The sequence below is a fragment of the Rattus norvegicus genome, chromosome 12 (assembly GCF_021556685.1).
Source record: "Rattus norvegicus strain SHRSP/BbbUtx chromosome 12, alternate assembly SHRSP_T2T, whole genome shotgun sequence".
Classification (NCBI taxonomy): Eukaryota; Metazoa; Chordata; class Mammalia; order Rodentia; family Muridae; genus Rattus; species Rattus norvegicus.
The window spans coordinates 34,904,838-34,917,341 of record NC_141545.1 but is presented as its reverse complement, the minus strand read 5'-3'; the positions used below and the strand labels follow the sequence as shown (position 1 = coordinate 34,917,341).

General features: G+C 47.9%; 1 protein-coding gene across 16 annotated transcripts in view; it reads right to left on the bottom strand.

Annotated features, from left to right (window-relative positions):
* The window catches only part of Rimbp2 (RIMS binding protein 2), a 198,722-nt gene that overhangs the window by 32,349 nt on the left and 153,869 nt on the right, over positions 1–12,504 (bottom strand). For all 16 annotated transcript variants that reach the window (NM_001100488.4, XM_087577809.1, XM_087577811.1 and 13 more), the window contains 4 exon segments: positions 367–518; positions 5,837–6,649; positions 9,968–10,077; positions 11,801–11,877. In NM_001100488.4, coding sequence (NP_001093958.1) covers positions 367–518; positions 5,837–6,649; positions 9,968–10,077; positions 11,801–11,877 — 1,152 coding nt within the window.

Genomic DNA, 12,504 nt, shown 5'->3' with positions numbered 1-12,504 from the left:
CCTTCCAAACATGATGTAGAACTCTCGGCTCCTCTAGCACCATGCCTGCGGGGATGCTGCCCTGATGATAATGGACTGAACCTCTGGACCTGGAAGCCAGCCCCAATCAAATGTTGTCCTTTCTAAGACTTGCCTTGGCCATGGTGTCTATTCACAGCAATAAAACCCTAACTAAGACAAGGACCCAGATAGGAACCAATATATGATGGGATCTCCTCACTCTCAGACCTGTGGCAGACAGTCCCCGGAGTGAAGCCTGGTGGAGGCTTGGGAGCTAGAAGCTCTTCAAATTCTGCCCCTAAGAATTTGTCCCCTCCCTCCCCTAAGCCCGCCCCTGCAAAGTAGCGCTTCTTAGCCTTTGCTCACCCTCTGCCCTTTGGCGTACACGCCATATCCTGTGACATTTGCTCCATTGGACAACCCAGTGGGAGTCAGTGCAGGGGGCTTCCAGGAGACCTGAACGGAGGCAGCGGTGGCCCCAGCTTGGACGGTGACGTCTTGTGGCGGGGCCGGAGGGCCTGGAAGGAGAGACGGGACAGATGCTGTCAGGGCACGGTCCTTGGGTCTTTCTTCCCTTGGTCTGTCACACCTGGAAGTGGAGCTCCCCAAGTGATTGACAGGGAAGAGAGGGAGGGCAGTACCAGAAGGGGATGTCAATTGGAAAGACCCCATGTTGCCTCTGGGAAGCCTGCTCTTACACTCCAATTGAATGGGAACTCCTTCTGCAGGGGACTTGGAAGCCAAGCAGTTTGGGATGGTTCCAGAGGGAAGATACCCCTGACACAGATCTCTTCCTACCTCTCTTAATCCTTCTCCTCCTGACTGTCTCTGTCTCTGTCTCTGTGTCTCTGTCTCTGTATCTCTGTCTCTGTGTCTTTGTCTCTGTTTCTCTCTCTCTCTCTCTCTCTCTCTCTCTCTCTCTCTCTCTCTCTCTCTTCATCATCAAACTCTAGAAATGGCAAACTTTAACCTCACAACACCCACCAAACCATTCTATGCAACTGGGAAAATGCTAATCAAAGTGCACCCAGCCTGACCTATGTGAACCATGCTCACTGGGCCTTGCAAAAAAAAAGAAAAGAAAAAAAGAAAAAAGAAAAAAGTGTTGTCCAGAGCCACTAAGTCAGGTAATGGGTAAGCACTGGACTGGACAGGTCTGGAAGTCATTCCAGTGGCTGTAAGGTACTAAGGACAGAGACCCTGCTTTTTGTTTTGTTTTTGTTTTTTAACTCCAGACTGGGGGTGGAATTTCCCACCTCTAACTGAGAGTCCAGGTATCTTCATTTTGGAAGGAATGTGTTCATGAGCGCAAGAGGAAGGCCATACATGTCACAGACGTGTCCAAGGCATCCCAAAAGAGAAAACCACTCTTTAGGGACCCAGGACCCTCGGCATGCCAGCTGTCCTATGAACTTTGAATGTGCTGTGTTACTTGGTCCTCACTAGGAAGTCTCCACACATCATTTTGTAAACGAGGAAACAGCCTCAGAAAAGCCACTATGCTGCCTGGTGATGGAAGCTAGATCCTTCTCCCCAGCGTGTACCTGGAGCCGACTGGCCCGGATCCACGTGACTCTACCATAACCAAGGTGTCAGAAACTCAGCCTGGATCAGAGTCCATTTTTCCCCTGGCAGCTTGTGTGTGACCTTTGCCTAAGGAACGTGTGTCCAGAGGGAGCTTCAAAAGCCAAAGCCCTTCCTTGAGAGAGAAATATTCGGAACGACAGTAGGGATGACAGGTGACTACTCTTCACAGAGACAGTGACAGGCCAAAGGCGAGATGACATTCTCAGAGACACAGAGCATCCAGAGCCCAATTCCATGAGGAAATATGTTTGAAAAATGAAGGTTAAACAGTAAGTTACTTAAACAGAAGCATACGCATTCTAAAGAGAACCCGTCTGGGTTAAAAGGAGACGACAGCAGGTGAGAACAGGGCTTCGGAGAGGAATACAAAAGTACAGTGTAAATGGCAGACGCATTAGGAAATATGAAAGGCCGTTTTCTCACATTCTTTAAAGAACGCATTATTTGAATAAAGAGAAAGGCAACGCATTAGGGAGCTGGGAAGTGTCTTGAGTTGTTTGAGCTAGGAAATTGCCTCTGGAAATGGAGTTGCTCCACCACCACTATCTCAGACCCATACATGTTTAGCTCAAAAATCCTCCTGCGGATGAGCCTGGCCTGCCTCTGTAACACGGAGAGAAAAACTGCAAACAGCTAAGAGATTTAAAGGCGCCATGCCTTGTGAACAGGTAGAGGAGAAACCATTCCCAGCAAAGTTTACTGTTTATCCCGCAGTATTAAAAAAGTGTCTGAGGGAGAGAGAGAGAGAAAAATTGGGGCCTCAGACACAAAGAGAAAACTCAACCTGGAACCTCAGCGAAGCTGCCTCAGTCTCTCCAGCGGGTTTCTGTTGGGTGTTTGCCGCCCCTGGTTTGATGATCTTCTCCTTGGTTCCTCCCACAGTCTGGCCATTCCAGCCATCTAGGCTTGGTGGGTCTCTACCTGTCTGTGATTTTCAGTATCTGCTAACTATGCACTTAACCAACTCATTCACAACAGGAAGTTCAGCTAACGCTCACTCTTCTACAGACATACACCTAGAACAGGTGCTTTCGGCATGCGTGAAAGCCAGATCGCAAGAGAACTAAAGGGGTTGTGATGTAATGTAAAGCGATTCGTAGTAGGTTACAGGTAGAAGTATAGCAAATAGTCTCTAAAAAGTAATATACCGTGTTATTCACACCCCCTCCCCAAACTGTGAAAAATAAAGAATAAAAAAGTAGGGCTGGGGATTTAGCTCAGTGGTAGAGCGCTTGCCTAGCAAGCGCAAGGCCCTGGGTTCGGTCCCCAGCTCCAAAAAGAAAAAAAAAAGTAGTCAGCCTGTGTCTGGAAAGCACTGTGGTGGGGGTGGGTGAGAGCTGGGGGTGTATTTGATCAGAACACATAGTACGCATGTTTGAAGACATAAAATATAAGATGGGCTTTAAAAAATAGTTAACCTGAGAGAAAGCGGGAAGAGGTTAACGACAATGCAACAGACAGATTAGATGGGTGCAGAGGAGCAGATATCTAGACTTAAATCAAGTCTTACCGGTAACGAAAGGTAAAAGACAGAGACAATCTAGTTAAAAGTCAGAGATTATCAGGCGAGGGCAACTCAAAGATCCCACCGCCTGCTACTTAAAAGAGGCAGGCTCAATGTATAAGGACTCGGGGAATTTGAAAGTAAGCGCTGGAAAAAAATAATACATGTACATTCTAGCTCTCAAAAGCTATAAACGCACAGACATCAAACAAAATAGACTTAAAGGCCATCAGAGACAGAGTTGATTGTTGCTTATGAGAAAATGTCAGCAAGGAGAGTCTGAGCTTTCAAACGCCTACACAACTAATAGATAAACTCCAAACTCCATAAAGCAAAAACCGAAGGAAAACAATTACTGTCTCTAACTCACAGGTCAAACAAGCAGAGCCCAGGGAGAACGTGTAGCACTGGGAAAGCCCTTCTGTGTAATTTGACTGTGTTCCTGTCATTCCCCGGAACCACAGGGCGAACACTGCTTAAAAAATATACCAGGAATATTCACCAGGGCAGACAATATCCATACAGCAGGTTTCAGTGCCCTTGCACTCACACAAGAAACTGTATCCAACCCTGAAACAATTAAATTGGAAACCGATGATAGTAGCTGGTTTTCTCTTTTGAGTATCAAATATTGGAAACTAACCAGTCTGCTCATAACTAGAGTTATGAACAGTCTGCCTGAATAATTGGAATATACTTAACAATAACATAGAGAACATGGGGATGAATAATGAAGATGCTTGCGTGTCTAAATATTTATATTTAGTAGACAACAGCTTTCAGTTAGTTCTGTGTTCCACCTAGAAAACATGAGCTAAGAGACAGAGGAGCCAGGAAAAACCCCAAACCAACAGAAAAAGGACAATCCGATCTAAAAAATCATAAAAAGCGTAACTCCGCCAAGCCAAAAGTTTCAACAAACACGTGACAATTCTCTTCGCAAGAGACGAATGTAAATTTCCAACAGGAATTCAAGGGGAGATGTGGTTATGGATCTAAAGACTCTTAAAGGAAAATATAGCTGGCCATGGGGACACACATATCTTTATTCCCAGCATTAGGGGAGCAGAGGCAGGAGGAGCTCTGTGAGTTCTGGGCTGAGTAGGGCTATTTAGTGAGACCCTGTGGGGAAATTCCTTGAAATACCACAGTTGGCCCGAAAGGCTTCAACTCCACACAAAGAACTACAGGGGACTAAGGAATGGTGACAGCAGGAGAAACAGCTTTTCCCCAGAGACGGGTACACCAATTGGCTATCGAACACCGAATGGTCAGCCCTGAAAACACACACAAGTAACATTGCACAGACTGAGCAGGCTGTATTTAGTGTGTCTGCACACATGTGTGTATGCATATATACAGATATGCATGCATGTGTGTGTATGTATAACATGTAACATGTAATAGCAGTTAATAGAAAATAGAGGTCATGAACTTGTAAGGAGCAGGGAGGGGAATATGGGATGGTTTGGAAAGAGGAAAGGGAAGAGGGATGATATAATATTATAAAGTTAAAGAAAGAAATGCACTTAATCCAAAAAGACAAAAAGCTAGCTCCCTTAACGCGGAAACTTCCAACACTTCTTCAAAGAAAACAGTTGGTCTGCACGCCTTCCACTGCATCCATCCAGTGTTAGAGATAATGCCGATACGCTAGCAGATGACAGGATTGCCCAGTCACTGCCTGAGGCCTAGCACCCAAACCAAAGGACATTTCAAGACAACTGTAAACAAATACCCTTCGTTAACATAGATGCAAACATCCCTAGTGAGACTGGAGAGATGGTTCAGTGGTTAGGAGTACCTGCTGCTCTTCCAGAAGATAGGAGTCCAGTTCCCAGCATCCATGACTCTCAACCCCCTGTAACACCAGCTCTAGGGATCTGATGCCCTCTTCTGGCTTCTTTGGGTAACTGCATACACAGGCTCACATACCCTTGCAAATACACACACACACACACACACACACACACACACACACACACACACGAAAATAAACCATTTAAAACAAGTCCCATCTAGCCATAAACACTAGGTACAGTTCCACCCTAGAAGTGTGAAGTTATTTAATATTCAAAGTGGCATAGTCACCATTTTAACTGAATAAAGAATTGTCATGACTTGATAGATGGAGAGATGGCACTTAATGAAAATTTAATTCAATCTTGATAAAACTCTGGGCACGCTGGGGATAGAAAGGAAGTGTCAGATCTTGATAAAGAGCGGTGTTCTAGTTTCCTTTCTGTGGTTGCGATAAAACACTGACAAAGAACAATTTGAGCGAGGAAAGGGTTTATTTGACTTATACTTCTAGGTCACATCCCATCACTGGAGGGGACTCGTGGCAGGCAGAAGCCATAGAGGAACTCTAATTAATGGCTGGCTCTTTGGTTCATGCTTAGCTAGCTTTCATATACAGCTGAGGGCTTCCTGCATAGGGAATGGTGCCTCCTACAGTGGGCTGGACACTCTTGAACCAATTAACAACCAAGACAACCTCCTCACTGACACGCCCATAGGTCAGTTGGATCTAAGCAATTCCTCAAGGTTCTCCTCTAACATGACTATATATCTGTGTCAAGTTGAGAGCTCAGGCTAACTAGAACACATAGTTATTCATCAGACCTAGATGCCAGCAACACACACACACACACACACACACACACACACACACACACACACACATCTATCCGGCATTTGCCCTGGCATCCTTCCCTCGTGGACCCCCATAAGGATATGGCTCACCTGCAGGCAGCGTGGAGAACTCCACACAGGCCTCCTTCTTTTCTCTCTGCTCCAGCGGCAGCTGCCAGGGCATCTGGTGTGGCTGGGCCAAGACCTTCACCTTGTAGGCCATATTAGGCCTGAGGTTGAAGAATTGATACTTGTACCTGGCTGCCTTCACGATGTCCAATTCCTCTTCATTGAGGAAGATGATATGGCTGTAGTTACTGTTGGTCGGCAGCCACGAGAGCTGGGCAGAGATCTGTGTGATGTTGTCCACACGCAGCTGGGATGGTGCCACCACCACATCCTTGCCCACCAGCAGTGTGCACTGCAGCTCGTCCGAGTTACCCCGGCTCGTGACGCACTGCACGGAGATGCGGTAGGTGCAGGCGGCTGTGTTAAGTTTCTCGATTAGCGCCTTAGTTCTCCTACCCAGGGCAAGGCTCATTCGTGTCTCTTTGTCCACCAGCACATTATAACTGCTCACGGTGCCCCAGCCGGGAGGCACGGCAGGGGGCTCCCAGCCCACAATGACACTTTTGGCAAGCTGTTTGATGAGGGTGATTTTCCTAGGGTAAGGCACAATGTCTTCTCCGATGTCATCGATGTTCACGTCCAGGGTTCCCCCACCATTGTCAGTGATCCCCGAGTCCACTTGAGTTGGAGAGTGAAGGTGAAGGATGCTGTCGCGTTCCAGACTGATGCCAGAGTGGTTGAGAAAGTTCTGGTCCTGCTCACTCCCCAGAGTGCCAGCGAACCGTGACTCGTTGTCCTGGATAAAATCCACAAAGTTGGACGGCACCAAGCCCCTCTGCCCATCCAAAAGTTCTCCTGTTGGATACAAGGATAGATATCACTCACCATCCTCCAGGATCCTGGGCTGCACAGCGCTGGCACATAGCAAGGCATCACAGAAGTCCACACGCCTGTCCCCTTCATGCCCTCTGCCAGCAATAACCCAACCCATCACCAAGTGTGGTTTCCTGGTTCAGCCCTATGAGAATCTGGCTGTACACACCAAGTGCACGCCAGGAACCAGGAAACTCTTCAGTAAGGATTAGAAACTCACGTTGACTGAGTGCCCAGCACTGGGAGAACCTTGGCACACAGTTGGTGCTCAATAAATGCTAGGACAAACAAACATGTCAAATCCATGGCTTTGGGAGATTAATAAATGCCTATCATTTTTAAGTCACGTGATCAGGGGTGTAAAGGTGGCTCTTACTAAGTAAAGTGCTCTGGAGCACCTGTGCTTTTAGCATCCTCCTGACAGGAAATGAACAGGCCGGACTGGGCTTCAGAGTCAACTTCTAAGTTGTGTGGCCTAAGCAAATACTATACAGGTGGCTTCCATAGAGAAGCTCAATTCTTTGTGTGTGTGCATGAGTGTGCATGTATGTATGTATGTATGTGTATGTATACATACATATGCCTCTGTGTGTGTACATATATGCATGCACATGCCTGTATGTGTCTGTGCATGTGTACATATATGCACATGTATGTGTGCATGTGTAGATGTGTGCACATGTGTGCATGTATGTTTATGTATGCACATACCTGTGTCTATGCATGCATGTGTGCATGTGTGTGTATGTATGTGTGTCTGTGCATGAACCTGCCTCTGTGTATGTCTATGCATGCACACAGATATTATATTGTATGTATATGTGTGTGCCTATGTGTGTGTTCCTATGTGAGTATGCATGCACATGCCTTTGGGTGTGCCCACAACAGAAATTGCCAAAAGTAACCATGCAGAAGTGCTTTGTGCTCCAGCACAAAACCAAAATACTATCCTCCCCACTCTTCACAGAATATCCCAAGAGAGGCCAGGTGATCTTAGGAGGCCAGGGTACCATGCCCTTTGGTCTGTTCCCTGCCAGACCCCCATCCCTTGGGAGATCTGTGACATGGCCCATAGAGGGCAAGCCTGCCACTCAGTGAGGATTCATATCCTGTTCCTAACCTCTACTTAGGGTATGGCTCTTGAGGCAGTCAATCGTTTGTACTAAAGAAGTCTGGCCCATGGAAGTGATGGTGGTGCTGATGTTGACAACAGTAAGGATGAGGGTGACGGTGGTAATAATGATACTATGGTAGTGGTGATAAAAATGGTGATGATGTAATAAAGACGATGATGGTGGTACTGGTGATGATGGCGACTGATAATGGTGATGGCATTGACGATAATTATGACAGTGGTTATGGTGATGGTGATGAAATTGGGATGGCGGTGGCCTTGGAGATGCAGGCGATGAGGTAATTATGATGGTGGCGATGGGGATGGTGGTTGGGATGGGGTTGGCAATGACAGTATCCAATGTTTACTGAGCAATGTATTGGGCTCTTTTCCAAGCACTTCCTAGCATGCAATCCCACCTTCCAGACACATTGGATAGGGAAGGCTATTGCTATCTCCATTCTGGACAATCCTCTACCCTAAGTAGAGGTTAGGAACAGAATATGAACCCTCACTGAGTAGCAGGTCTCCCCTCTATGGGCAATGGGAAAGACTGAGACTCAGAGAACAGAAGCAAGTCCCACTGTCATGGACCCCTTTGAGTGAGGTCCTTGGGACCTCAAAGCATGATGGGAAAATCTCAGGGACTTCATCCAGGCCATGTGGCAATGGAGATGTTGGCCCTAGAGTAGTATATGCTAGGAATGCACATGCAGAGCCACAGTGCTGCCCAGGGCGAGGGCTGCCCACTCACTCGGTGTCAGCTGATGACATCACAGGAGCAATGCAATCTCCCATAAGCGGGCATCTGGAAGGCAAGTCGCAGAGCTCCCAGGTACTCTGAGAAACAATCCAAGCTCACAGAAGAGAAAGCTAACTAAACAAAGTTCCCTCCTATTCAGGAAACTAGGGCAAGATCAGGTTTTCCCACAGAGCAGGAGGCCAGGGGATGGCCAATTCCCATCTAGAATCAGAAGGTGGGGTCTGGAGAGATGACTTAGTGCTTCACAGCATGGGTTACTCTTCCAGGGGACCTGGCTTCAATTCCCAGCACCCACACCATGACTCACAACTGTCTGCTATCCTGGTATCAGGGAATCTGATGCCCTCTTCAGACCTCCACAGGCACAGCATGTATGTACACAGACAAACACGCAGGCAAAACACTCATGCACATAAATAAAATAAAATAAATCCATAAAACTGACTGTGGGAAGCAGGGCACCCGCAAGTACCACTGTCAGGCTAAAAGCCACAAAACCAAGGCCTTCTGAGAGGACAGAGTCTAGTTCCTTCTCTAGGAGTTGAGTAGAATGGGAGAGGGATGTCGGATACGAAGCTGGACCCCTGAGATAACAAGAGAATCTTGAGGCCCCTGTGGATAGGAAAATCACACTCAGGTCACACAATGGCTCCAGCAGAAAGGACACTGATGGGCCCTTTGGGGAGTTTGGTGGCCCTTAGTTTCCACCAGTGCTCTGTCCTCAGAAGACAGAAAAGACTCTTTTTTTAAATGTTGGTCTGTATAGAACATTACAGAGTCTACAGCTTGATTGCCATTGGCAGGCAGGGTGTTTTCAGTGTGTGTGGTGTGTGTGTGTGTGTGTGTGTGTGTGTGTGTGTGTGTGTGTGTATAAGCTACCTGCAAAGGAGTCCCAGTGCACAGGAGGAGACACCCAGGCTATGTGCAAACACTCCATGGTTTTTTTTTTTTTTTCTTTCCGGAGCTGGGGACCGAACCCAGGGCCTTGCGCTTGCTAGGCAAGCGCTCTACCACTGAGCTAAATCCCCAACCCCAACTCCATGGTTTTAAAAGGGGCTGGAGCATCCTTGAGGTGGAATGTCAACCTGTTCCCCATGAATAATGAGAGGTGACTGCAGAGTCACCGTCAGTGTCAGCACACAGCTGCCCAGCAGCTCTGCCAATATGAACACCCGAGGCTCCCAAGTGCCAGCCATCTACTGCCAAGTGCCAGCCATCTACTGCCATTAACACTTAGAAAGCCAGCTCCGCTGTCAGGGCAGTTATCCCAGAGGGAGACTGGGACCTCTGAGGGCAGAGAGAGACAGAACAGAGAGCAGGCAGCCAGAACATGTGGGAGCCTGGCACATCTCCCAGGGCCCTGGCAAGCTGGTCTTCTGCATGGACCAAGCCAGTGCCCACCAACTGCAACGCATCCACAGACCTTCGTAGAACCCATCTTCATCCATGTCCCCATAGACGTAGAGATACTTTCCCGCCGTGAGAGGCAGCTCCGCTTCCGGGTTCTCATTGGGCCCATCGAAGGGGTTGTAACTGCAGGGAGAAGCAATTTATATGTTAGTAGCCCTGGATAGGGTCTGCCAGCGTGTGGTTTCTCATGCCTATTACGTCACTAATGGTTCCACAGCTCATGCTAGCGAGATCCTATGCCTCCTCCCAAGTTTCCCCTGGATAGCTCACACCAATAGGTTAAAGGTCATTCTGAAGCCATCGAGATCTCTTTGAATCTGCTATCTTGTCCAGACATCTTGTTCCCAGTTGTCTCTTTTACCTGAACTACACATTTCTAAAATAATGAGCTAGTACAAAGAAAATGAATGCCGTAGCTTTTATTTTTAATGATTAATTTCTTTCTGTGAATATGTCTGGGTATGTATATGTGCACACGTGTGTGCAGTGTCTCTGGAAGAGGACACTGGATCCCCATGAGCTGGAATTACAGGCAATTGTGAACTGCCTGATGTTAGTGCTCGGAATCAAACCTGGATCCTCCAGAAGTACATCGTGTGTTCCTGACAGCTGAGCCATCTCTCTGGATGGATCCTGTTGCCTTTAAATATTTATCAACTCACTGAGGTAGACAACAGTATATATACTACTTAACTCTTGTTTTCCTTGCCTTACAATGTAGCATGAAGACCTCATGAAGTCTGCCATTGCCTTTTGTGGTGGTTTGAATATGTTTGGCCCATGGGAAGTGGTGCTATTAGGGGGTGTGGCTTTGTTGGAGTAGGCGTGGCCTTGTTGGAGGAAGTGAGTCACTGTGGGGGTGGGCTTTGAGGTCCTATGCTTAAGCTCTGCCTAGGGTGAAAGAGACCCTCTTCTGGCTGCTTTCCGATCAAGATGTAGAACTCTCGGCTGCTCCAGCACCACGTCTATCTGGATGCTGCCATGCGTCCCACCATGATGATAAAGGACTGAACCTTTGAAACCGTAAGCCAGCCCTAAACTAAATGTTTGCCTTCATAAGAGTTGCCTTGGTCATGATGTCTCTTCACAGCAATGAAACCCTAATGAAGACACCTTTGTAGTTTAGGCATAGTATTCTGCTGTTGAGATCAACAAACTTAATCAAACTGGTTTTCTATCGTGAGATGTAGACACTGCTTCTAATTCCTGGCTAATGTGTGCAGTGTCCCATCAGATATCTTTGCACACTTTCTCAAAGAAGAAATTCTAGAACTGTATTTGTTTGATCAACTGTCTGCCCTACTGAGTACTTCTAAGATATGATGCCTGAGATTTCCACTAGATTACAGAAGATGGGGAATGGAGGCCCTGGACACAGTCTCCCCTTGCGACATTCTGTTTTGCCACCTGTCGTGGGTTGAATCGTGTCCCCCATAACGTCTGTCACAAGTCTCAGCTCCTGGTCTCTGTGAATGTGGTCTCCTTCACAGCGAGATCCCTGCACATGGCACCGGGTGAGAAAATATCACACTAGTCAGGGTAGATATGAATGCATAAGACACAGGAACACACATAGAAGACGGGGCTATGAGAAGGTAGAGACAGAGACTAGAGAGATACAGCAATGGCCAAGGGTACTAGAGCCCCCAGAACCTGAGAAGGGTCTAACCCCCTCCGTAGAGTCTTCCTAGGACGTGGCCATGGGGGCACCTTAGTGTATCTGCTGACATCCAGAAATCGAGGGAGCTCAGTTTGAGGCCCCGAATCATAGACGCTCGGAGGCCTGTGCACTCTGTGCCTCTCGATGGCTTCCTCTCAGGGTCAGGGCGGGGCATCACATCCCTACCTGTAGCGGGCCACACACAGGTGCACCTTCCCCGAGCTGCTGTGCTTGGACTTGTTAGAGCTCCGGTCATCGTCCATCTATGAGGCAGTCATTGTGGTTTCCACTTAGTGATAAGGACTTCGAGATCCACCCCCCGTCTGTGAAACCCTCATGAGGTGGGACCCACCTCCACTGGCATCTGCTAGGAATCCCAGAGTAAACATCGGCAGAGAACTGGGTGCCCCCGCCCCCCGTACTGTAGCCTAAGACACTTGAATGCCACTTGCCAAGTAGCTTGTGGGAGGCAGAAGTGACCATGTCCTCTGCTATGGAGGGACACATTTGCTGCCTCCACATGGCATTCGATAAGCCAAGGAGAGTCACAGCAAAGGAGACACTAGGAGAGCTCTTAATTCATTCTTTCCTCTTTCTGTCTCGGGCTCTGCAGGACTTAAGGATGCTGGCCCCAGAGTTCCCTACTGCAATAATTCCAGGGGCACGTGGTCTCTTCTCAGAGGGCCAAGAGGGAGACTGAGTAATAGTGTCCTGAGGAAGGCAAGCTCCTCTGTCTGCCATCCCTTCTCTGTGTGGAAGCCAAAGTGGTCCCCTTCACAGTACCAATCAAGCCATGCCACTCCCTCCGGAGAGCCCTCCAAGTACCACCCTGGGTGACTTACACAGAGACTACTGCTACTCGAGGGACCAAAACCCACTACTATCCCCTC